This window comes from Ranitomeya variabilis, chromosome 7 (genome assembly GCF_051348905.1).
Source record: "Ranitomeya variabilis isolate aRanVar5 chromosome 7, aRanVar5.hap1, whole genome shotgun sequence".
NCBI classification, from domain to species: domain Eukaryota; kingdom Metazoa; phylum Chordata; class Amphibia; order Anura; family Dendrobatidae; genus Ranitomeya; species Ranitomeya variabilis.
In genome coordinates this window covers 136,867,076-136,894,727 of record NC_135238.1, presented here as the reverse complement: position 1 = coordinate 136,894,727, position 27,652 = coordinate 136,867,076, and the positions used below count along the sequence as shown (strand labels likewise).

General features: G+C 41.4%; 1 protein-coding gene across 6 annotated transcripts in view; it reads left to right on the top strand.

Moving 5' to 3' along the window:
* The window catches only part of ADAM23 (ADAM metallopeptidase domain 23), a 410,305-nt gene that overhangs the window by 360,847 nt on the left and 21,806 nt on the right, over window positions 1-27,652 (top strand). For 3 of the 6 annotated variants that reach the window (XR_013218285.1, XM_077275749.1, XM_077275752.1), the window contains exons 22-25: window positions 3,652-3,771; window positions 4,093-4,261; window positions 7,581-7,692; window positions 18,181-18,271. Coding sequence is in view for 5 of the 6 variants with exons in the window: in XM_077275749.1 (XP_077131864.1) it covers window positions 3,652-3,771; window positions 4,093-4,261; window positions 7,581-7,692; window positions 18,181-18,271 (492 nt within the window). In the remaining variant the exon portion in view is untranslated. The remainder of the gene's footprint in view (window positions 1-3,651; window positions 3,772-4,092; window positions 4,262-7,580; window positions 7,693-18,180; window positions 18,272-27,652) is intronic. The other 3 variants (XM_077275748.1, XM_077275751.1, XM_077275750.1) reach the window with 1 other exon arrangement.

The following is a 27,652-nucleotide window of genomic DNA, read 5'->3' as shown; positions in this document are numbered from 1 at the left end:
TTGAGCCTGACTCGCCTGGTGATTCCGAACCTACTGGCATCCTGAAGGATGGGGTGATATTGTCAGCTGTCTCCCCAGACCTGCGGCGCTCTTTGCAGGAGTTTCAGGTGGATAGGCCTGATCGCTGTCCGCCTGGTAGACTGTTTGTCCCTGATGACTGGACCAGTAGAGTTATTTCGGAGGTTCACTCTTCCGCGTTGGCAGGTCATCCTGGAATTTTTGGCACCAGGGATCTGGTGTCTAGGTCCTTCTGGTGGCCTTCCTTGTCTCGAGATGTACGTATTTTTGTGCAGTCTTGTGATGTTTGTGCTCGGGCTAAGCCCTGCTGTTCCCGGGCCAGCGGGTTGTTGTTGCCCTTGCCTATTCCTAAGAGGCCTTGGACGCACATCTCTATGGACTTTATTTCTGACCTTCCTGTTTCTCGTAGGATGTCCGTCATCTGGGTGGTGTGTGACCGTTTTTCCAAGATGGTTCACTTGGTACCTTTGCCCAAATTGCCCTCCTCCTCTGAGCTGGTCCCTCTATTTTTTCAGAATGTTGTGCGTTTGCATGGTATTCCTGAGAATATAGTGTCTGACAGGGGTACTCAGTTTGTGTCTAGATTTTGGCGGGCGTTCTGTGCCAGGATGGGCATCGACTTGTCTTTTTCGTCTGCATTCCATCCTCAGACTAATGGCCAGACTGAGCGTACTAATCAGACCTTGGAGACTTACTTGAGGTGTTTTGTGTCCGCTGATCAGGACGATTGGCTTGATTTTTTGCCATTGGCAGAGTTTGCCCTTAACAATCGGGCCAGTTCTGCCACTTTGGTTTCTCCATTTTTTTGTAATTCAGGGTTTCACCCTCGCTTTTCGTCCGGTCAATTGGAGTCTTCGGATTGTCCTGGAGTAGATGCTGTGGTTGATAGAATGCATCAGATTTGGGGACAGGTTGTGGACAATCTGAAGTTGTCCCAGGAGAAGACTCAACAGTTCACTAATCGTCATCGGCGTGTCAGTCCTCGTCTTTGTGTTGGGGACCTGGTTTGGTTGTCTTCTCGATTTGTTCCTATGAAGGTCTCGTCTCCTAAGTTTAAGCCTCGGTTTATCGGCCCTTATAGGATTCTGGAGGTTCTCAATCCTGTGTCCTTTCGTTTGGACCTCCCAGCATCTTTTACTATTCATAATGTTTTTCATCGGTCATTGTTGCGGAGGTATGAGGTGCCGGTTGTTCCGTCTGCTGATCCTCCTGCTCCTGTGCTGGTTGAGGGTGAGTTGGAGTATGTGGTGGAAAAGATCTTGGACTCCCGTGTTTCCAGACGGAAACTTCAGTATCTGGTTAAGTGGAAAGGCTATGGTCAGGAGGATAATTCTTGGGTGACAGCATCTGATGTTCATGCTCCTGATTTGGTTCGTGCATTTCATAGTGCTCATCCAGATCGCCCTGGTGGTTCTGGTGAGGGTTCGGTGCCCCCTCCTTAAGGGGGGGGTACTGTTGTGAATTCTGTTTGTGGGCTCCCCCGGTGGTGTTTTATGGTAGTGCCACTTATTTGCCTTCTTCTATCCTTGATCACCTGTTGACACCCATTAGGGAAGTTTCCTATTTAAGGCTGCTTGGCTGCTGGTCTGATGCCGGCCAACAATGTATCAGTAGCATTCTGTTGCATTCTCCTGCCTCAAGATCCTGTTCAGCTAAGTTGAATTTTGTTTCTAGTTTATGCTATTTTTGTCCAGCTATTTGCAATGTGACTCTCTGTAGCTGGAAGCTCTCGTGGACTGGAATTGCCACTCCAGTGGCATGAGTTGTCACTGGAGTTTTAAAGTAATTTCAGGATGGTGTTTTTGAGTAGTGTTTTGAAGTTGACCGTGAAGTGACTCTTTCCTGTACTTCTGCTATCTAGTAAGCGGACCTCACTGTGCTAAATCTGCTGTTCATCCTACGTATGTCTTTTCCTCTTGACTCACCGTCAATATCTGTGGGGGGCTGCTATCTCCTTTTGGGGTTCATCTCTGGAGGTAAGGCAGGCCTGTATATTCCTCTGATAGGGGTAGTTAGATCTCCGGCTGGCGCGTAGTGTCTAGGGCATCGTAGGAAACACTCCCCGGCTACTTCCAGTGTCGTGTCAGGTTCAGGTCACGGTCACTTTAGTTCCCATCACCCGAGAGCTAGTCCGTTGTTATTTTGATTTCCCTGCCATTGGGAAAATCATAACAATTTTAGCTCCGACGCTGAACCCACATCTTTCCCTGAACGTGTCAGCTGTTTTGAACAGCTGACATGTGCCCCTAACAGCCGTAGGTGGAATCGCTATCCACCAGCAGCTGTTAACCCGTTAAATGCCGCTACAACTCGTCCCTAAAAAAATGGCCATATTGTCGGAAATGTCACATGGCCATATTGTCGGAAAAATAAAAAAGTTATGGCTCTGGGAAGAAGATGAGTGAAAAACATAAACGAAAAATGGCTGCGGCATGAAGGGGTAAATGAGAACACTAAAGGTGCATTTACACCTGCCAATAATCTATGTTAAATGAATGTTAATTAGTAACATGCTTGTCAAGAGCTGGTCATTTAACAACCTGTTTAAACAGGCCAACTACCCTTCAGATGAGCACATATCGATCAGAAATAGATTGTACTGAGCACTGTTAGGCTGCCGTCACACTAGCAGTATTTGGTCAGTATTTTACATCAATATTTGTAAGCCAAAACCAGGAGTGGGTGATAAATGCAGAAGTGGTGCATATGTTTCTATTATACTTTTCCTCTATTTGTTCCACTCCTGGTTTTAGCTTACAAATACTGATGTAAAATACTGACCAAATACTGCTAGTGTGATGGCAGCCTTATTGGCCTTGACAATGCGCTGACGAGAACTTTGCTCTTTTGGGCAAACCAGGAGATCACTTCACCCTAATACCAAGTGTAGGGTGGATGATCGGTAGCCTACTTACATTGCATGATTACTGGTGATCAGACATTCCTGGTGAAGCTCGTTTCCTATAATCTTGCAGGGTAAATGTACTTTAAGGAATGGGAAGTTATTGAAAATAATTAAATTGAATATCCACCCAATAACTTCCACGCTGAAGTTTAGTGATGGAGCGGCTAAGGCTACGTTCACATTAGCGTTGTGCGACGCATCGTCGGGCGCCGCTGCGTCGCCGCATGCATCATGCACCCCTATATTTAACATGGTGGCGCATGGACATGCGTTGCATTTGCGTTTTGTGACACATGCGTCGCTGCGGCGCACGCGTCAGGGCGCACAGGACGCAGCAAGTTGCATTTTTTGTGCGTCCAAAATCAAGCAAAAAAAGGACGCATGCGTCACAAAACGCTGCGTTGTGCATGCGTTCACATTTGCGTTGTGCGTTGCGTCGCCGACGCTGCGGCGCACAACGCAAATGTGAACGTAGCCTAAGTACTTTCTAAAATCCTTACCTTGACCATCAGCTGACCCCACCTCTGTTTTCAGGTTTTGTCTACTCATGATTAAACTCTGTTAACTTTATGTAATAAATGTTTCTTGCCCCCACAACCATTGTCAAGGAGCCTAATAAATTCTCCCTCATTACTGTATCAACAATGGTTCAATGTCTACAGTAAGTTGAAATTATATGCTGCCTCTATTACACTTATTCCTTTATTAACTGTTTTTTTGTTTTGTAGTGATGTATTCTGCGGTTTCCTACTTTGTGCAAATGTATCTAAGATTCCCCGCATTGGTAAACTAGCTGGCGATATACCTCCAACATACATCAATTACCAAGGGAGAGTGATGGACTGCAGGTATGCACTCTGAGCTTGGCCTTAGGATTCATTTGGTGGCTTGCAATGTCAATATAAGAAGAGACCTGTCACTCCAGGCTAGCAGCCAGGGACTTGGCTGTCCGACTAGTGACCTGTGCAGCTCGGTCCCTGGCGGCTTTTAAAGTACGATTTTCTCTAACACGCTGCAACATTTCAACGGCAAACATGCCTGGCTGAAATCCTATAAGACCTATTAGGTTTCCTTTAGGAGAAAAATAATTAGCATATTTTTCCATGGCGATATTTATAAAAAGGAAAAAAGTAGTTAATAATGTCTGTAATAATTTCTGTGTTATACAGTGGTGCTCATATACTTTTGGATGACGAAACTGACATGGGCTATGTGGAGGATGGAACACCGTGTGGCCCATCAATGATGTGCTTAGACAGGAAGTGCCTACCTATTGCATCCCTGAACATTAGCAACTGCCCAATGGGTTCCAATGGGAAAATCTGCTCGGGGCATGGGGTAAGACTAAATGGTACATTTTGATAATAAGAATGATTCATATTTTGAAGACAAAGGGGAAGATTCATTAAGAACGGCAAAACTTTCTAAGAATTAAGCAGGTGGGTGTAGCCATGCCTCATCCGTCCCATGCTCCTTAATTTTTATCAAACTGGTGAGGACTGACGTGAAAATGCTAAAAGTTTTATGATTTTTTTTACAGTGTTTTACCCAGATTTCTAGCATGAACGCCTTAATGAATCAGGCCCAATGTCTGTTAGACTGCTTCAGGACATAATGTTTTCGTTGACTTAAAGAGTAACTGATGTTTTCATTTTTATTTCATAACTTAATACTACACATGAAAGTAAGCAACTTTGTAAAAAATCTGCATCTTTCTCTGCCAGAATTGATCAGCCATTATCAAAAGTCTCAGTTCTGAGGTAAAATCTGTATTCAGTTCAGACAGATTGTTATATTCATGAGGTAGGAGATGGCAGATACTGCTGATAAGGGTCTATGTAGATGAGAGAGGGAGGAGCTCTGTCTCTACCCCTCCCCTATCTACACAGACCCTTATCAGCAGTATCTGCCATCTCTATCACAGTAATGGGACAATCTGTCTGCACTAAATACAGATTTTACCTCAGAATTGAGATTTTGATAATGGCTGATCAATTCTGGCAGAGAATGAAGCAGATTTCTCTGATAAGATATATTACACTGTTGCTTATTTTCACGTGTACTATTGATTTATGAAATAAAAATTAAAATGATCTAATGTATGTAATGCGTTCAAATGGTGAACATTTTTCAGCAGATTAACTTCCTGATTTTGTAGCAAAGGATAATAATTTGGAAGCCACTCAATGTTTCAGAATTGTCTGCATTAGTATTAACATTTTTTTTTTGTATTCATTTTATGAAGGATATTCACAAGTACACATATTTAACAGTACAGACAAATGAAGGCATGCTCACATCTGACAGCGCCATAGGTACATTACAGGGTAGCACTCTGCAGGAATGGACATTGACCCATATAGCAGAGATATGACTATAACAGTGTCAGAGATGCCTCTTGGAAAATAAAGATAGTTACCACATCACTTCGCACCTCAGTTTTTAAACATTTAAGCATTACACCGACCAAGTAAAATTATCTGTACGTGGTTGCAGCCAAAACAAGACGTGTGTAGTCCGTGTCAGTGTTCAATAAGATATACTGTATAATGGCACAGGACAGGAGATAGCGCAGCCCTGGAGCACCGCGTTAGTGGTGAGTGACACCACATCCCCAGACTTCTGTCGGCAACCCCTATCTGTATGCTATTTTTTCATATGGAATTATGTTGCGCCCGCCGTCCACACAAAACGCAACTTGTTGCGTTCCCATGCTGTCGGCGGGCCCGTCAAAACAACGCATCCGCATACATCTGCATGTCCTGCTTACCCATTGTTAAAGATAGGTACGCAGGACGCATGCAGAAGTATGCGGAAGTAGGCGGGGCTTAACGGAGGACTATGCAACCCTCCGCAAAGCCCCTGAACGCTAAAGTGAACTTAGCCTTATTTAAGCACAAAAGAAGCCATGTTTTACAAAAGCTTTCAGATTTCAAAAATTTCATGCACACGCTTGTTTTTTTTCCTGATCTAAGTTGAGCATTGTATCGTTTTTTAGATCTGAGCATGTCAATTCCTTTAGCATTTTTGCAGTGTTTTTTCACTTTCTCATTAATTATGTCCTTCTATATGGCCACCATAAATTATTAATATAAGGTGGCCACATGGGGACATTGTTAATGAATGGGAGCCATATTGAGGGACATTATCAGTGTGACACCCAGAATCACTACGCCCCTGCTACTACAACAGGGTGCCCATAAAATTAGTCTGCTGCTATCAATTTTTATTTAATAAAATAGTCTGGATGCTGTTTTCGACAGGACAGAAAAGTGCAGTTACGGTATATCCCTTTTTATTGTCCTGTTAAAAACAGCCTCCAGACTTATGCTCTTTTTGTACAATGAAAGATAATGTCCACAAACTCCAACTATATAAACGTTCAGATTCATTTTGTTGTTACAGTATGGAAAAAATATGGTATGAGCCTAGTCTTACTGTGCAGACAGAAACTTGCCTAGCTCCATGCATTATTTGGTGTCAACAAAAGGGACTGATTCTCAGGGCAACTGTACAGCAGATAAGGAGTCTTTTGCCAAATGATAACTGGTATATAAAAAGTGTGCAAAATCCCCAGTCAGTAAGGAGCTTTACTCTCCAGCATTGTCTTACAGTGGGAGTGATACGGCTATCTTTGTGTAGGGTCATCCACTAGAATTCTGATTGTCATTTTCAAGGAAAATCACAATAGATAGGTCATGCTGTAGAGTTTCATTTATACAGCCAATTAAAAATCCTCTTTTACACTGCATACAGCTTGAGAGGAGTCTTATAGGGCATGATTATTTAAATTTTTGGAGACCAAGATATATATAACAGTGACCCTGTAACATCGATGAAAAGCGCTCATACTATCTATTACTACAGATATTAGCAGGGCGATGACAGCATGTTTCCTTTAAACTTTAGGATGGCTGGGACATGTCTGTCCTCCAGTACATTTGTGTTTTGCTGCAAAGAGCTGGTTATGAGAGGTAATTAGCTGACTGCTGGGAGCCATGGGTTGGGTTCTTCCTTTCTTAAACCCGAATAGTCTGTCTCTTTGTGTCAATGAATTGTTATACGTTTAGGCTATGTGCACACATTGCGAATTGTATGCGGTTTTGCAGTGTTTTTTCGCATACACAACACAAACCATTGAATTCAATGGGATTCCGCAATGCTGTGCTAATGCTGCGTATTTTTCCACGGCGGAATCGCGGTGATTCCGCACACATGGGAATGCATTGATCCGCTTACTTTCCGCATGGGGCTATGCCCACCATGTGCAAAGTAAGCGGATCATGTGCGGATGGTACCCAGGGTGGAGGAAAGGAGACTCTCCTCCAGGCCCTTAAAAAATAATTAAAATAAAAAATATATACTCGCCTTCTGGTGGCACCCGGATCCAGCCAAGGCCTTAGCTAGAAATTTGAAGCTACAGTATGTAACAGAAAAGGGGCACATGATATGATGTAATGAAGCTATGAACTTGAAAATAAAATTAAACTTTGATCTAAACTTTAAAAACACACACAGTGCTGTGAGGTCCAATCTTGGGAATTTTATTGGGCTTTTTGGTCCAAAAAAACCTATTTATAAATGTAATTCATTCATTAAACTAATATGTATACAAATACACTCTAACACTGTTATCCCTTTGTGATCTTGTTTCCAGGTTTGCAGCAATGAAGCCACATGTATATGCAGTTCCACATGGGCAGGAACTGACTGCAGTATATATGACCCAAAGAAGGAGCCTACCGTTAGAAAGGATGAAGGACCGAAGGGTTTGTGTCATTTTGTTGTTAATGGAATAATAAAATGCTTTCTATATTCTGCGCAGGGAATTGGTTTCCTATAGAAAGTCTGTTACATTTATTGTGATTGATCCTATTGATCATGTTTATCTTGTGGTGCCAGGATTGGGAGTATTACTAGATACAGAAAGCTGTAAACATTTATTGAAGCAATGGATCAATCTTCAGGTTTAGAAAAATAATCACTTCATTTATTAAAATATTTAACCCTTTCGGTAGCAACATGGAGACTCGCTGAATGTCGTCATTTGTTCAGCATCTTACCACATATAACTGATTCGAAGTACAGTCAAATGTGTCTGTAATAGTTAGGACACATGACCAAGACTTCATGGCGGAATGATATATGCCAGCAAACATGATTATCAAGTCCTTGGGAAAGAGTAAAAAGAAATTATTGATCCAGAAGTATTACAGGATGAAGTAATTGTAAGTCATACAAGTGTGTGGGCTCAAGGCTCTGGGAAATTATGATCGACATAAAAGAATATACAGGAGAACAATGGTCTCTTTACAAGAGAGATCATATAGAGATTCATGTAGAGCGACATGTAATCACATGTCTTGTCCAGCTTGTAGGTACAAGGACGAGTATTTTACAGCTGGATAATACTAAATGACTTTACATAGCAAAATATTCTGTAAATGTTGTATAATGAAGCACTGCCCATGCCGACCATGCTGCCGTACTGTAGATCACTTCTTTCTGTCGGCCTCCTCTCTGTGACACTACCAGGCAATGTGGGCCTAAAACTCATGAAATAGTTTAAAATTAAATTTTTATAGGGGAATGATAGACAGATTTGCCAGATTAGATACATTGCCTCCTACAAACATGGCTAAATGATATCATTTACATACAGGACAAGGAGAAATTAAGATCTCGACTGACAGAAGAGACTTAAAGAAGACATTTCCCTTTCCTCAAATATCTGTATTAGTAAATCATTTTATTACACATGCCATAACAATTCTGGATTATTTTTGAATACATCTCTGCATTTCTCTGTTATTTCTCCAAGTAATTAATGAACAAATTGCTAACTTGGTGTTACCAATTACAGCTATCCATTGAGGACTATGTGATAAGTTGTTAAATTACTAATACATTTGTAGAAGAACAGCATGACACAGAATACAATTTTTTCCAGAATTGTTCTTTTATTGGAAATACAAATATATAAAAATATAGACATGTTTGGAGAGCGTTTCAGGTCCTATTAAGTCGGCTTTACAATAGTGATTTCAGACATCCTTTTTCTCACAGCCTTATTCGTAGTTGGTGTGTGAGGTTTTGTATTTTGGGGAAACTCTCCCCCAATTTTACCTTAACACCAGATGTTAGATTTCAGCATGGCTGATCCTTTGTTTTTAAAGGACATAAGCGACAACCAGAGGAGTTTGATGGTGGCTTATTTCCATCGAAGACACATGCAAGCTTGGCCAAGACAAGTGTTCATGTGTATGGGGGTAGGTGTGAGGGGAAATATCTGTCAGCTAAACAAGCATTCAGATGATAGCTATATAAGGTGTATGACCACCTTTATCTTATCATTGACCACATGGCCAATCAGAAAATGGTGTTGACTTGCTTATGCACTTCTATAATAACTTCAGAGACTTGGGGTGCAATTATATTGCCAGAATATAATCGGGCAATATTAACAAGCTGACATTAACTCAATGAACTAGCAAAACACTGGCTGAAATGATTCTTAAGCTATTTTAAAACTCATTGTTCTAGGCAGCACATCATTCTGTGTATAAACAGACAATTTGCTTCAAAGAATCATCTGTGAGTGATCAGTCTGTGTGCATCGGAAGCTTAGCCGGTCTGTAAAAAAATGGCTGTTAAACGACCGCAAATCGGTTTCTACGTTGCCAATCTACGGTTATCTATAACCACGGGTCAGCCAGAGTAATTGAGCCTCAATTTTCTAGTCTTTTAAACCTTCTATTGTCTTTATTGACAAAATATAAAAATCTGTATAATATAGTTTCCCAATAAAATGAGTGACTATTATGTAATTAGGACTTTTGAAAAAACACTGATCGGTGGGATGGAAATTTATTTCTAAGACCTCCATAGATCCTGAGGCCTTTGTACTTTCTGTAACTTTCTTTATTTGATTGGAAATCTAGAAGCCATGACATCCATGTTGTCACAAATTTGTTGGGTATATTTAACTAAGGCTACTTGAAAAAATACTTAATTTTCAATTTTATTACTTTATATAGATATATAATGCATATAAAAAGTTGAGTGATTTTGTAAATGCATTGCATTACATTTCTTTGAACAGTAAAGTGTAAGCTGGACTATGCGATCTCATCTATCGGCTGGTGACCAGACTTTGTACTGTTTCAAATAACAATCAACAGAATTATAAATACAGCTCTGGGCTATATTGGAGGCTCAGTGCAAAATATGTAATATTAAAGTACTCAACATTTTATATAGATTATACAGAGTGTCTGTAAAGTCATGGTGCACTTTTGACCAGTCACAGGATTTATTTATAGTTTACATTTTGCCGCCCTTTCTCTGGCCCAATCATATCAGATTTGTTCATGAAGAGAGATAACAAGAACCAATCAAACAACACAAACTCATTAAAGCTGTTGCTGAGCCCCCAGTCAGATTAACCCCTGATAAACTGAACTCTGATTAATAAATTGCCAGGTCTGTGTCATCATGCAACCACAAGCTTATGCCAGCTGTGTGGTTTTCCATGCCAGTCGAGATGTGGACTTTACAGAGGAAAGTTCAGTGTGTTCTGTGGCTTTCTAAATTCGAATCCGTAACCAAAGTGGTATTTGAATATCGGCGCGTTTATAACGAAGCGCCACCACATAGGAATAACATTACTCAGTGGGATAAGCAGTTGAAGGAAACCGGCAGTTTGGTGGAGACACTCCGTTCTGGTAGGCCATCAGTCAGTGACGAGTCTGTAGAGGCTATACGGGATAGCTACCTAAGGAGCCCTAAAAAATCTGTGCGTGCGTGTTTTTGACAATTATACCTAAGAAAGACTACAGTTCATAAGGTGTTAAAGAAACATCTCTGTTTTACGGGGTACAAATTGCAGCTGTTGCATGCTATCAAACCGGCGGATAGACCCAAACAATGCGTGTTTGCTACAGATATGCTTCATGAGATCGACTATGATGCAAGATTTTTACAGAAGATTGTGTTTAGCGATGAGGCGGCCTTCCATATCTGTGGACATGTTCATCGCCATAACGTCCGAATATGGGCTACCTGTGTGTGGCAAGAACTTCACTATCGTTTGGATGTGTGTAGGCAACAAATGGATCGAACTGCACTGAATAGGTATGAAACTGGGAGAGTTTTTCTTTTATTTGGAGCAGATTTCACATTTCTATCATTTTTTGTTGCTTTCCAGCGACTGGTCAAAAGTGCACCATGACTTTACGGACACACTGTATATTAAATTTTGGAAAAACAATCTTCAGTAAGAATTAACATGTATCATACATCTAGATATAACTACAAATTAAAATATATAGCTTAATCAGCCAAAACATTTAAAAGGTGAAGTGAATAATGATGATAATCTCAATACAATGGTACCTGTTAAAAGGTGAGTTATATAAGGCAGCATGTAAAGGACAATTCTAAAAGTTGATGTGTTGGAAGCTGAAAAAATGAGCAAGTTTGTGCATCTGAGTGATATAAGCAAGTAAAAAATTGTAATGACTGAATGACTGGGTAATAGCAGAACAGCAGGTCTTGTGGGATGTTCTTCAAATGCATTGGCTATTGTAGCACAAATTCCTTAGAAAGTTAATGCTAGCTATCACACAAAAGTGCACCAAAACTAACTACTTATGGGGGTGTCAAATGTGCTGCAAAGTTCTGTCAACTGCTAAAAGCACCTTCAGTGGGCACAGGAGCATCAGAAAAGGACAATGGCACAATGAAATCATCATGTGGACAGTCTGGAACGTGGGAGTCTCTTATCTGGGACGGAGATAGCACCAAGATGCGTCATGAGAGAAGGCAAATCTGTAAAGGTACCGTTACACTAAACGACTTACCAACGATCACGACCAGCGATACGACCTGGCCGTGATCGTTGGTAAGTCGTTGTGTGGTCGCTGGGGAGCTGTCACACAGACAGCTCTCTCCAGCGACCAACGATCAGGGGAACGACTTCGGCATCGTTGAAACTGTCTTCAACGATGCCGAAGTCCCCCTGCAGCACCCGGGTAAACATCGGGTTACTAAGTGCAGGGCCGCGCTTAGTAACCCGATATTTACCCTGGTTACCATTGTAAAAGTAAAAAAAAACAAAAACAAAAAAACCACTACATACTCACATTCTGATGTCTGTCACATCCCCCGCCGGTGTCCACAGGGTTAAAACTGCTTTCGGCAGGAGCGCTTGCTAATGCTGCGCTGCTGCCGAGAGCTTCCCTGCACTGAATGTGTCAGCGGCGCGCCAGCAGTAACAGCGGTGACATCACCGCTGTGCTCTGCTTTACGGCCGGCGCTTTACGGCCGACGCTGACACAGTCAGTGCAGGAAGCTCTCAGCAGCAGCGCAGCATTAGCAAGCGCTCCTGCCGAAAGCAGTTTTAACCCTGTGGACGCCGGGGGACGTGACAGACATCAGAATGTGAGTATGTAGTGTTTTTTTTTAACTTTTACAATGGTAACCAGGGTAAATATCAGGTTACTAAGCGCGGCCCTGCGCTTAGTAACCCGATGTTTACCCTGGTCACAAGTGAACACATCGCTGGATCGGCGTCACACACGCCGATCCAGCGATGACAGCGGGTGATCAGCGACGAAATAAAGTTCTGGACTTCTAGCTCCGACCAGCGATATCACAGCGGAATCCAGATCGCTGCTGCGTGTCAAACACAACGAGATCGCTATCCAGGACGCTGCAACGTCACGGATCGCTGTCGTTCTCGTTGGAAAGTTGCTCAGTGTGAAGGTACCTTTAATGCTTTGTAATACTTTGAGAACATACTTTAACATATACCACTTGCCTAGACATTTTTGCAGACCAAGTACTCCTCCTCATTGCAATAGCATTCCTTAAAAGCAGTGGCCTTTTTTTAACAAAATAATACCCCCTGCTTCACTGTAAACATTGTTCTGGACTGGTTTGACACAGATTGCCAAGACCTCATTCAGGCATCTGTTTTTCAAGTATTTGTTCTGTCTATAGTTATCACTGATAGAACATGTACACATTATAGTCTGTGTAGTTGTTCACATGTCCGAGAGGTTTGTTATCGGAGTCACGGATCAAAATTACCCATACAAGTCTATACGTCTGTGAAAATCAGACAGGCCACGGATGGCATCACTGTGCATTCTGTGTTATGTCCATGATTAACAATGTAAGGGCTCATGCACACGACTGATTTTCTCTTGGTGGTTTTCACAGATAGCACTCGTGCCCATGATATTCTATCGGACTATGCAAATGTCTGATCTTTTCCTTGGACCATGTGGTCAGTGGAAAAGAAACAAGACATGTCTGATTTTGATCTTAGTGTCGAATCAAAATCGTCAATGCAAGTCTATGGGTCTGTGAAAATCATCGGATCGCACTCAGATTACACCCATGTGCAGTCTGATTTTCCTGGACTGACAGAATGGAGAAGGTGGAGAACTTTTTTAACTCTCAATGTCTGAGAAAAACTGATGCCACTCTAATCAAACTGTGATCAAAGTATGATCAGAATAATGGGACCATTTTTCTCAAATGTGGAGAAAACCGTTGTGTGACCCTACCCTAGTGGATTGGTGAAGCTTTATAATTTACTTAATTTTTTCATCAGTGACAATCATTGGTCAAATGCTGAATGTAAAAATTGACATATACACCAAATACTGATGAGACTCAGATCATTTTAAGCGTAAGTGAAAAATCACCGAATGAGGTCCTACAGTTCAAGCATGGTAGAGGTTCCTTTCAAGTTTGGGGCTGCATTTCCGCAAATGGAGTTGAGTATCTGGTCAAGATGAATGGTGCTGAAAAATAAACTCAGATACTTATCCATCATGCAATACTATCAGCGAGGCATCAGTTTGAGACCAAATATATTCTGCAATAGGACAACAAACCCCAAACATACAGCCAGTGTCATTAAGAATGAATTTTAGAGTAACGAGGAGCAAGGCGACCTGGAATTGATGATATTGCTTCATAGGGCCCTTATCTCATCATCCTTGAGTCTTTGTGAGATTAAATGAAAATACAGAACGATGTGCAGACACCTGCATCCACAGAAGATCTGTGGTTAGTTCTTCAAGATGTTTGGAACAATCTTAGTGCTTCGGCATATCAAAACATTTTTAATAATTGTATGCTTCACTATTTGCGGAAACAGTTTTGCCATTTTCTATTCCAGCATGACTATGCCCCAGTACACAGAGCCAGATCCATAATAGCATGGTTGAGTGAGTTTAGTGTGAAGGAACTTGACAGCCAGTATCTTAACTTCATTAAACTCTTGGGATGAAGTAGAGCTAAGATTGTGAGCCAGCTCTTCTTGTCCAACATCAGCGTCTGCCCTCACAATTGCTCTTCTGGATGAATGGGCAAAAAAATTTCTGCAGACACCCTCCAAACCCTTAAAATCTTGTAGAAAGCCTTCCCAGGAGACTATAAGCTGTTAAATGTTGACCAAGTTAATGCCTATGGATTTAGAATGGAATGTCCCACAAAACTTTTCTCCATATAATGTATTCTTACCTTTATTTGTGCATTGATTCCTAATATGTCCATACCAGCATCTCCCCACCAGCTAGACAGACATTTCTTTCCTTACACGCACATAAAGATAGACCTGTCAGTCTAGATGAGCTGGAAGAAAAAGCCTGTGGGGACATACCTTTTTGGACTAGTCATCTCATTCCTGTCTGCGTTTTCAATTTTTTTTCTCTGAAATGCTGCCATAATTCAAACAGTATGAACCAGGTTTGTAGTCAACATATTTAACTGTGCCAAGTTCGATGAAACAAACTGCCAATTTCAATGATTGCTTACAGCGATATTGCCGATGTGACGTCACCACTGCAGACAAAAGACTGACATCTGAGGATCAGCAGGGAGCTGGTGCTGGACCTAGAGATTGTGAATACTTGCTCTATTCAATTTTTTTTAGCATTTGGGGTGCACTTTCCTGAAAGTGGAATACTTTAAAGTAGTGCATTACATTGTGGAAACTATAAAACAAGATTTAAATTCACAGTGAAGGGATGTGGGGGGAGGGGGGGGGGGAATAATTGCTGAAAAAAAAGCATTCAATTCAGCTCTTCTTTTCCCAGGTTAAAAAAACTAAACGTATATTCCTTCACTTTGGCTATAAAGTCAGATCTTTATTAAAATGATTTAACCAATATGGAAAACGCTGTTTAAAAAATGCCAGAATTGGATTAGAACAACACCCAGAAAACAATTGCAGAATTTTTTCCACTTTTTAACCCCATTTAACATTTTAAATTACTCTGTATGGCAAAGTAAATGGTGTCATTCAAAATTACAACCCATCGCATAAAATAACCCAGCTTAGCGGACAGAAAAATATATTATGCCTCTTGGAAGAATGGGAGAAAAAAATGAAAGAGCAAAAACTAAAATTGGCTAGGTTGGGAAAGGGGTTAAATGCTTTATAGTCCTTTGTGTCCTGGTATATGTATTAGTATACAAATTATCAATTTTTTAGTCTGCGTCTATTGAGGCAGTGAAGAATAGAAAATAAATACCAGCAGCAGATAAGAGTCTACAGGCTTCCAAACACATTTGACTATTGTTGGCTAAAACTGCCAATATCGAGGGGTTTGGCCGACGGTTTATTGTGTATGTTGGCACTGGCCGACTGATGGTTGGGCAAGATGTTGATTGTGCTTGTCCTGCCGATTTAATTGTTTTCCCAGACATAACCAGCTGGCCAATATGTCAACCAGTGGCTTTCTCATAGAGAACACAGGAGCCCTCAGCCAAATGAGCGCTCTTTTGTATGAGTCAGGCGAAACGATTGACCGAGGCATCGTTCTGCTAACAGCTATTTAATGCATATGGTCAGGTATAGACTGTGAACATAAAACAATTTAGTTTTTAGAATTAAAATGCTGGAACATGGGCATCCATAGGACTAAGATTATGGTCACCTCTGGACCATGACATCTGAGAAGGTCCTCTGCCATATATAGAACTAATATATCAGGGTAAATTATAGCAATAGTTGGGCGTCCTAGAATATATTGTGCATCTGGGCCCAGAAACATTAATATACATTATTGAGGAGTAGGATATATTGGTAAATTGCTGTCACTGATGATATTTTAGATTTTGAGTTGAGCTGTGCTTTAAAGGTTTATTTCCATTTAATTACGAGTGCTTGTAAGAAGAAGCTACCTTACAAATTATATATTAAAATTTGCCCCATTACCCAGCTAGTTTTGCTTTTTTTTTATTATTCACTGCTTGTTGCATAGGGAACCAGAATCAAACTTTTTTCCTAGTGATCTTGTAAGGACTGTGTGGAATGCTGACAAGATAGCTGAAGCATGATAACAGCTCCTAATTCCAACCAGCTTCGGTCCTACGGTGACAATGCTCCTGATGTAAACTGACAATCAGCAACAAGGAAATCAAGAGGCTAGGGAGCAGTAATTTATCCTTCAAAGGGAATCTGTCACCAGGTTTTTGCTACCTTATCTGAGAGCAGCATAATGTAGGAAAAGAGACCCTGAGTCCGATGATGTGTCACTTAGATTACTGGGACCAACCGTTGTGACATAGAGTTTTCATATGTAGCATGTAGCAGAGCTCTGAAAATTAACCCTGCCCACACCACAGCTTTCTGTGTACATTGTATATTGACAGTATGCTGCTAATCAGAAGAGGGGGCGTGGCTGGACCAGGGCTCCCATGCCATGTAGTCCAGGCAGTGATAATCTCCTTGTCAGCCTAATAAGTGACACCTCTCAGCCCCTATTTCATGCTGTCTTCAGATTACATAGCAAAAGCTTGCTGGCAGACTCCCTTTAATTCACACTTTTTAATATGAAAGGAAAGTTAAATACACATAATGTGCCCTAATTAAAGTGACTGTCTGCTCCACCTGGTCTGGTCTGTGTTTAGAGATGAGCACATTTTTTTGCGTCCCTGCTTATTTGGCAAGCTATAGTTCTTACCGAATAAGCTGCAGAGGGAACCCGGATACATGGATTGCGCCGGCTGATCATTGGTTCGGCTCCTCAGCTGCATGTGTCGCGGCTGTGTGACAGTCACAGCACATGTATGGATAGCTTGTGTGTTGGGTTCTCCATGCATTCATTGTGCCTGTCACACAGCCGCGACACATGCAGCTGTGGCTCGAAATAGCTGATCGGCCGGCGAGCTCCAGGTATCCGGATTCCCTCTGCAGCTTATTCGGTAAGCGCTATAGTTGCTGAATAAGCAGGGACCTGAACAAATTCACTCATCTCTATCTGTGTTCATACTGCAGATCTGTCAGCAGAATACAGGCTTCTGTTTTATAGCCTTCAAACTGTAGGCTGCTGTTAAATGTCAGGACAGGAACACTTGTGAACATTATGCCTATTGCTCAGTACAGGCCTCATTCTTTGTAAACTCTTAATGCAATCTACCAAATGTTGTGGTAACATATTATTTATTCTCTGTTATGATTTGCTTTCTAAAATATCAATTTTTTAAGACTGTTATTGTTTGTTATGTAAAAATAATTAAATTCATATTTCATATATGGTCCTTGTTGAGTTATTTTAAGTATTTTCTTTTATACGTTTCTCTGTTAAAGATTAAAGGTTTTAGCAAAAAATGCATTCAAAAAGTGCGTTGTGTAATTAAAGTGAATCTGACATCAGGTTTTTGAGAGCAGCATAATGTAGAGACACACTGATTCCAGTGATGTATCAATTCCTCTACTGCTTGCTGCAGTTTTGATAAAATCACTGATTTATCAGCAGGAGATTATCATTAGAGGACTTGTAATCCTGCTGCCAGGTAATGGCTTCATATTTATGAGTGCTTTATAGCCTTGCCCCCCACGACTATGCACAGTGTATCACACAGAAAGCTGACAATCAGTGGTTTTGGTGGGGTTATACAGGGATCAACATTCAGAGAACTGCTAGATCTGCAGCAGATTAAACTGATTTTATCAAAACTGCAGCACTCAGCCCAGTTTGTGACACATCGTTGGAATCAGGATATTTCTCCCTACATCATCCTGCTCTCAGATGGGGTAGCAAAAACCTGGTGACAGATTCCTTTTCAGGCTGATAAATTGAACAACTTTCAATATTCACAAGTGGCTTAGAAAATTTTTCTAATAAGACTTGTGGTAGGATTCTGTGTTCATGATGCAGGATTGTAGTTGTTTGTATATTCATGAAAGAGTGACTAATTTCTTGAAAATAATCTGCCTTTTCCCTTTCAAACAGTGAGCATGGCCACTAACAGACTAATAGGTGCAGTGGCAGGGACCATTCTGGCTCTGGGGGTGATATTTGGAGGAACAGGGTGGGGAATAGAGTAAGCATTTTTTCCAAGTTTTATGTCTGGTGCCTAGTGTGTGAGGTAAAAGTAAACCGTATGTCTGAGCCTTATGTGTACTTGTCCCTTTGGCTTTGTGTCCTGTGGTTATGACCGTACCAGTCATGTGATTTGACCGTGTCTATGTCATGTGAAATGCTCATGCCGTGTTGACCCTCTCCTGTCTGGGACAATGTGGGGCATAATTATAATCATTTATATCTTTGTTCCTTGAACCCAATCAGAACTAGATGTGTCTATTTATGTTGTTTTAAAATGTCTATGGTAGGAACAATGAAATGTTTTAACGATTTTCATTGTAAAATGCATATATTATGGTATTACAAATATTTCTTTATGTAAAACTGTTAGTCCACCCTGCAGTTTCAGAAACATGGTGTTGGTAGCACGTACTCGTTACCAAAAAGTTATCTTAATAAGTTTTTGATAACTTCATGATTATTCTAAAAAAAAATTAGGTTTTGCCTCAGCACATTTCTTACAGAGAAAACACTTGATTATTATGTAATTATCTGGTAATCTACTTTGGTCATCTTTGTCAGATACATCAGAACTTTTTTTTTTATGTTACATCTTAAATGGGTGGTCTAGGACATCAATTAATGGTTTATCAATAGGCTAGACCATAAATCCATACAGGTAAAAGATTGATGGGGTTCCGATCAAATAAGAAGAACATAGGTAAAGTGCCATGGCCCATTTGGTGTTTAACCAGACAAAGCGCCCTATATACTCACAGTCCCGCGTGTATGTATGGCTCTGTGCCAAGATAAGCAATAAAGGTAGATTTGACACCTTAGATCCCAGTCCCCATGAGTCAAACCTTTTCTAATAATTTATTGATTACCTATACTAAGGAACTCCTTGACAACTACAGAGTTGTATCCCTTTTAACTGCTTTACCTGCTTAGACTTGCTTTGTGGCATACCTTCTACAAGCCATTCAAGGTATTTATACTCCTAATGTGAAGAGCACATTATGTTGGTCACATTAAAGTGTGACTATATATTTAATTAGAGAAGAGTTTATATTTGTTTTCACCTCGCCAAATCAGATTTCCTGTTTTGCACTGATGAAGGGTAAACACCCCAAAACATGTGTCTTCAAATAGAGTGTCTGGTTTAGTTTCTTATCCAAAGTCAAGTGGCAAAGCTTATTAAAGGGAACCTGTCACCACGTTTGGCCGACACGAGTTACGACCACCACCTTTCAGGGCTTATCTACAGCATTCTATAATGCTATAGATAACCCCCCGATCCAACCTGCAAGATAATGAAAATAACTTTTATTATACTCATCTTGGGGGCAGTCCGGTCTGATGGGTGTTGCAGGTCATGGTCCGGCGCCTCCCATCTTTTTATGCTGTCCTCCTGCTTGCTTCACAGGCTTCCCGGCATCACGCTCCTGTGCAGGTGTACTTATCTGCCTTGTTGAGGGCAGACTAAATTCCTGCAGTGCGTAGGCGCTGGGTTTCTCTGACCTTTCCCGGCGCCTGCTCACTGCAGTACTTTGCTCTGCCCTCAACAGGGCAGATAAGTACGCCTTCGCAGGAGCGTGATGCTGGGGAACCCGTGTGGATGATGCAGGGATGCGTCATCCACCTGAAGCAAGCAGGAGGGCGGCATTGCAAGAAGATGGGAGGCGCCAGACAAGGAACTGCGACACCCATCAGACCGGATTATAGAATGCTGTAGATAAGCCCTAAAAGGTGGTGGCCATAATCTGTATGAGCCAAAACTGGTGACAAGCTCCCTTTAAAGGGTTGATGTTGACTTTTAGGATTGCTACATCTATTAGGTGACTCTACAGTTCCAGTACTCTTCCTCTCTGAAAAGGCTATTTGCATATATTTGTTCTAAGATTCATGAGTCTCAGAAGAAGAATGCATCACAATACTTTAATCTTACATAATTATCTCCAGATTTTTTGGTTTATATTTTACAGCCTTGGGAGCTTTATAGACTAGGTGCATATACATTATTTATCTCATTATCTACACCCAGTGCATTCAGCTTTCAGTTAAAAAAAAAAAAAAATCCCAAAGTTTTAAAATCCTGCCTGCACTTAAAAAGAATCTGCCCTCAGTTAATATTTATGTTTTATATAATAAATGACAATCAATGAAATTATAAAACTTTTCTCAACTAAACATCAGTAGCAAATGACATACTTTTTCTCTGCATTAGAGACAAAAGTTTTACTTTCACCTGTGCTCAAATCTAGCAGAATTTGGACTGTTATATCATTGTTGATTTGCTCATTGATTGGACTACAGAACAGTAATTTACAGAGTCCAGATATTCTGATAGGCGGGATTGTGACAATGCGCCCTCTTCTAAGGAGGGCCTCTAGATCCCCAGGTTTCCCAGGAAACGTGCAATGAAAGACCCTGACCAGACAATCAACCTTCACTGAACGAGCCCAAGGATCTCTCCTTTGGTCCATATCCCCTCCAATGAATAAGATATTAAAGAAAATTTCAGACCCTAGGAGAATCTACAATCCTCTGCACCTTGTATTCCAAACCTCTATCGACAGAAACCAGAGTAGGTGGAGACGAGACAGACAACGCCAATGGGACAAACTCTTTCAACAGGGATATGTGGAACACATTAAGGATGCAAACATTGGAAGAAGTCTTAATCTAAAGGCCAAACCTTATCACCTACTTTGAGGACGAGAACTGCCAAAAGTTTTCTATCAGCCTTCCTTTTTTGGTGAAGTTGAACCACCCCATTATTCCTCTAGACCCCCACCAGACATCCCCAAGTTTCTATATGGCAACCTCAATTCCAGGACACCCAGAACCCATCCTAGAGAATTCACCAAAGTGGAGATGAAAACCATAATTGCAAAAAAAGGCGAGGTTCCAGTGGGCTGATTGACCTTACTGTTAAGGGCGAACTGAATAAGAGGTAAAAATGAGGAACAGTCCTCTTGCTGAGCTGCAATGAAACACCATAAAATTTGTTCCAATTATTGATTTGTCCTTTCTGCCTAACCTTTGGTTTCAGGGTGGTAAGCAGAGGAAAATGACAAATCAATCCCCAATTTCCTATAAAACAGTCTCCAGAATTTGGACATAAATTGCAACCCCTATCAGATACAATGTTCAGAGGGATTCCATGCAATCTCACCACATAATTGCTAGACAACCTGGAAAGGGTTTCAGCATTCGGGAACCCGATCCTTGAAAAAGGAACAAAATGTGCCTGTTTACTGAATCGGTCATCTACCACCCAGATGACAGTCTTCCCTCCAAACAAAGGCAAATCCATAATGAAATCCATGGAAAAATGAAGCCACGGTCTTTCTGGAATTGGCAATCGAGCCAATTTCCCTGCCAGCTGGTTATTTGGCACTTCAGCATGTGCGCAAATATCACAAGCGGAAACAAAATCTTTAATATCATAAAGCATGGATGATAACCAAAAGAGTCTAGCAATGGCTTTCTGTGTAGCTGTGATCCCAGGATGACCTCTCAAGACAGAATCATGAAACTCCTGCAACAAACATAATCTTAGATACACAGGCACAAATGATTTGGACCCTGAAGTAGCGGAATGAGCCAACGACTGGACTTCATGGATCTCTGCTTCCATCTCTGAGGATACCATAGATACAAATATCCTGAGGAAGAATGGAGGATGTAGGCTCTGGAGGAGAAACCGAATCAAGGCTACGTGAAAAAGCATCTGCATTAACATGCTTGGATCCCGGCCTAAAGTTGATAGAAAAATTGAATTTGGAACAAAATATAGACCATATGGCCTGTTCAATACAGGAAAGATATATATCTTGGTACCGTGTTAGCCAGTAGATAGAAAAATATTTAGAATTGAGAGTCCTCAGTGGTTGATACCTTTTAATGGCTAACTGAAAAGATGGTAACAAATTGCAAGCTTTCGAGACTACACAGGTCTCTTCATCAGGCAAATACCTATTCATCAGGTATTTGCCTGATGAAGAGACCTGTGTAGTCTCGAAAGCTTGCAATTTGTTACCATCTTTTCAGTTAGCCATTAAAAGGTATCAACCACTGAGGACTCTCAATCTACTATATAATTGTCTAAGGGTCACTTCCGTCTGTCCTTCTGTCTGTAACGGTTATTCGTTTGCTGATTGGTCTCGCCAGCTGCCTGTCGTGGCTGCCGCGACCAATCAGCGACGTGCACAGTCCGGAAGAAAATGGCCGCTCCTTACTCCCCACACTCACTGCCCGGCGCCCGCTCACCGCTCACACAGGGTTAATGCCGGCGGTAACGGACCGCGTTATGCCGCGGGTAACACACTCCGTTACCGCTGCTATTAACCCTGTGTGACCAAGTTTTTTACTATTGACGCAGCCTATGCAGCGCCAATAGTAAAAACATCTAATGTTAAAAATAATTAAAAAAAATAAAAAATGATTATATACTCACCTACGCCGCCTTTCCCGCTCCTCGCGATGCAACCGCCACATTCCGTTGGCACGGATGGTCTGGCAGAAGGACCTGCCGTGACGTCACGGTCATGTGACCGCGACGTCATCACAGGCCCTGCGCACCTGGGTGAGCAGGACCTGCCATGACGTCACGGTCATGTGACCGCGACGTCATCACAGGCCCTGCGCGCCTGCGTGAGCAGGCTGGGACCGGAAGCTGCCGCCTGTACCTCGCACAGGCGACAGAACTACAAGTATGGTGAGTATGTTAGAGCTACAAGAGGCCCTCGGATCGGAAGGTGAGTATGTTTATTTTTTTATTTTTTAACCTGTCACATACGTGGCTAGGCAATATACTATGTGGCTGGGCAATATACTACGTGGCTCTGTGCTGTATACTACATCGCTGTGCAATATACTGCATGGCTCTGTGCTGTATACTACATCGCTGTGCAATATACTGCGTGGCTCTGTGCTGTATGCTACGTCACTGGACAATATACTACGTGGCTGGGCAATATACTACATGGCTGGGCAATATACTACGTCGCTGGGCAATATACTACGTCACTGGGCAATATACTACATGGCTGGGCAATATACTACGTCGCTGGGCAATATACTACGTCACTGGGCAATATACTATGTGGCTGGGCAATATACTACGTCGCTGGACAATATACTACGTCGCTGGACAATATACTACATGGCTGGCCAATATACTACGTCGCTGGGCAATATACTACATCACTGGGCAATATACTACGTGGCTGGGCAATATACTACATGGCTGGGCAATATACTACGTCACTGGGTAATATACTACGTCACTGGGCAATATACTACGTGGCTCTGTGCTGTATACTACGTCACTGGACAATATACTACGTCACTGGGCAATATACTACGTCACTGGGCAATATACTACGTGGCTGGGCAATATACTACGTGGCTGGGCAATATACTACGTGGCTGGGAAATATACTACGTGGCTGGCCAATATACTACGTGGCTGGGCAATATACTACGTGGCTGGGCAATATACTACGTAGCTGGGCAATATACTACGTCACTGGACAATATACTATGTGGCTCTGTGCTGTATACTACGTCACTGGGCAATATACTACGTCACTGGGCAATATAATACATGGCTGGGCAATATACTACGTGGCTGGGTAATATACTACATGGCTGGGAAATATACTACGTGGCTGGCCAATATACTACGTGGCTGGGCAATATACTACGTCACTGGGCAATATACTACGTGTCTGACCAATATACTACGTCGACTGTGCAATATACTACGTGAACATGCATATTCTAGAATACCCGATGCGTTAGAATCGGGCCACCATCTAGTTCTAAATATTTTTCTAGAACCTTCCCTTGATAAAGCCGTCTGTGTGGGCGAAACGCGCGTCGGGGGTCGCGTTTGGTGGACCCCAACCGGTGTGCTCCACTTTGTGCCTCTCAGGGTAAGCGCTGCTCTTTTTCTAATGAAAATTTTAACCATTTATTACACACCACATGGTGTCTCTGGTGCTATTATAGCAATAGAGGTGTTCTGGAGCAGCTGTCTTCACAATATATAGCCCTGTTCGGTGGTTTCTTTGTGAGTACACACTGGGGGTTACCCACTACTTTTTAACATCCTTGTCTAATATATCTATTATGTATCTTTTGTGCTTTTTTGTATCTTGCTACAAAGCTTGTTAATTATATGTTATTTAAATAAAGCATTTTTCTACTACTTAAATATCCATATACTCCTAGTTTTCTCCTTGTTTCAATTAATCTCTATGGAGTTGGTTTTCTTTATCAGTGGGGGGTTATATAGCACTATTTAGTGCTGGCTGTCTCTTTCCCCCTTCCGTTTGTATCTAATATGTTGCCTGAATTTGCTATTATAAATATTTTTCTAGCATGTTCAACACACCCTAAATTTTTATGATCCGTCATAACAGATGAATAGCTCTGTCCAAAAAATATCTCCATTCTTCTAAAGTTTATTTGACAGCAAGCAGACCATGATTCCCAACATCAGAATTTCTCTCAGCAGATGAAAATTTTCTAGAGAAAATTGCACATGGCCACAAATTGGCCAAAGCTTTGGGACCTTTAGACAAAACAGCCAATACCCCAACCTCTGAGGCATCTACCTCTACGATAAACGGTCTCTGGAGTTCGGGTTGGATTAAAACTGAAGCGGACATGAAACACTTTCAATTTACTAAATGCTCGAATCGCATCCAGCCACCAAACTTTAAGTTTGATATTAGTAAGAGGTTTAAAGATCTGCGAAAAAAACAATATATTTTCAATAATAAATGGTGAATTCTAGACAATGTCACGAGATTGAACCCAATCAATTATACCCTGCACTTTCCCAGCATCCATCTTAAAACCTTAATAAGATACAATGAACCCCAGGAATGATGTTGCTTGAACAGAAAAAGCACATTTCTCCAGTTTAGCAAACAAAGAATGTTCCATAAGCTATTGCAAGATAAAACGTACATGTTCATAATGCGATTCCTGAACAGGTGAAAAAATTAAAACGTCATCAAGGTATATCACAATAAATCTTCCAATAATATCATAAAATATGTTGGTCATAAAGTCTTGCTAGTTCATTGTTTAATCTAAAAGTCATGACAAGACTTTCAAAAAGACCCTCAGATGTTAAAAATGCTGTTTTCCATTCATTATCCTTTCTGGTGCGTATCAGGTTATAAACCCCTCTAATATCAAGTTTACAAAACCATTTAGCCCCAATATGCTGATTATATAGGTTGGGGATGAGTGGAAGTGGGTAAGTATCCTTGACCGTAATTTTGTTTTATTCATGGAAATCGAGGCAAATACGTAGACCCCCATCTTTCTTTTCATCAAAGAAAATTCAGCAGCTACAGGTGTGGAGGAATGACAGATATGACCCTTTCATAAACTTTTGTTTACATATTCTTTCATGGCAGTACATTCAGCATCTGATCAATTATACAGGCGAGTTTTAGGTAATTTGACATTAGGGATAAGATTAACAGCACAATCATAAGGATGATGGGCAGTGTAGTATCTCTGCCTCTTTTTCCAAGAACACACCTCCGAAGTCTTTCAGGTACCCCGGTAGATCCTCTAGACTACCAGAGCAAATTTGTACAGAACTTAGACATCTCTTACAACAATTAGGACCTACTTAACAATATCCTTCCGACAGCAATCAATAACAGGATTGTAAATATGCAGCCATAGAAACCCAAATTCCAAACCACCGAGGCAAAGTATCCAAAAGAGGAGATGCACTCAGAGTGAACTGTTCCCTGTTTAAGTGTTACCAGCTGGACAAGGTTCTGGAGTAATGGTGTCCTGTCAATGGCATCAATTTGAATTGATTATTCCAACCTAACTGTCCCTAATCTCAGAACCAGTCCTGAATCGATGAAGTTGGCAGCAGACCCACTATCAAGGAAAGCAACTGCTGATAATGACCGGTTTTGGAAATGTAGTTCCACTTTCAGCAGTACTTTATCTGAGGAGTAAAAAGATACCTGGAAGTCTGAGTGACCTCTTCAACAATCACAAAGTCTTACTTGCTTTTCAACGATTTGCTTGTGTAATAATTGTAGGGGATAACTCAGGAGACTCTTTGCGTGGAACAAGACAACTACAGGACACAGTTTTATAAGTGGTAAAGTCTATATTATCACACGGTGATTCAAACAGGTGCACAGAGAAACTCAAGTCCACAACACTTGGTGCAAATATCAAATGCAGCTCTGCAGTCTATAGGAAACTTCAGAGGAAAATGCAATCATGCAGAAAGTCTATGAAGCACAATTATTCTTGAGGATACTTGACACGAACAAGTCCTTGCTTAGTCCAAAACACAGATAGATATGCTTGTAAGGCAGTTCAAATAATATCTTAGCTCAACCAGGGAGGTCTGGGTAATAGTCTCAGGTTCTTGCAAAGCAGAAACAGCTTACATGTCCAGCAAATGCAGATGGAAGTAAACACGAGCAGCAGATGAAGGAGGATTACTGGAACTGGTGTATGCAGCAGGAACTCAGCAGAGTAGCAGGATCACCACACAGGTTCACAGGAGCAGGTATATAGCCAGGGAGTCACCAGAGGTCAGGAGCTGGATGCAAGGCAGAATACTCTAGCACAGACTGAAGGCTGGGGTAGAGTTTTATAGCAGGAAGACACAGTGCACATGAGACCAAAGACGCCATCTTGGAAAAGGGCAGTAATGCACAAAAAGGTAATAAAAAATGTTCAGAGTCCTGACAGCTTGCTTGAGGGAATATCGAGCAGTCCTTGAGAAAGTGCCCAGCACAGCCACAGTAGAGGCAAAGTTGGAGATCGTGATTTCATCTTCTCTCAATGATCCATGAGCTCACTGTTCCAACTTCCATCGGTTCTGCCTCAGGTAGGTGGACAAATTTGGAGGAAAAGACCAAAAACCCCAGTCGCTCATCACACCTCTTCTGAATCCTGCAATCCAACTGTATAGCCTAAGATATGGCCTCCCCAAGGAACAGAGTGGAGTATGCAGAGCCAGAGCTTCCTTAAGTGTATCTGAAAGGCCTCTGCAAAAATGACACCTGAGAGCTGCATCATTCCACAAAACTTCAATGGATGATTGTCGAAACTGTGTATTATAGTCCGCAACAGTGCACCTACCCATCTCAGGTTCATGATCTTTGCTTCCATGATCTATATTATGTCAGGTTAGTCGTAGATTAACCCTAAGGCTTAAAAAAATTCAATAGATGACTGTTCTGGGACTTGGGGGACAAAGAAAATGTCCCCTCGCAGTAGGGACATGATTATTCCCACCCGCTGGGAATCATTTCCTGATGACTGGCATTGTAGTGTAAAAAATAGCCTACAGCTATTCCTGAACATCCTAAGCTGGTCTTCCTCA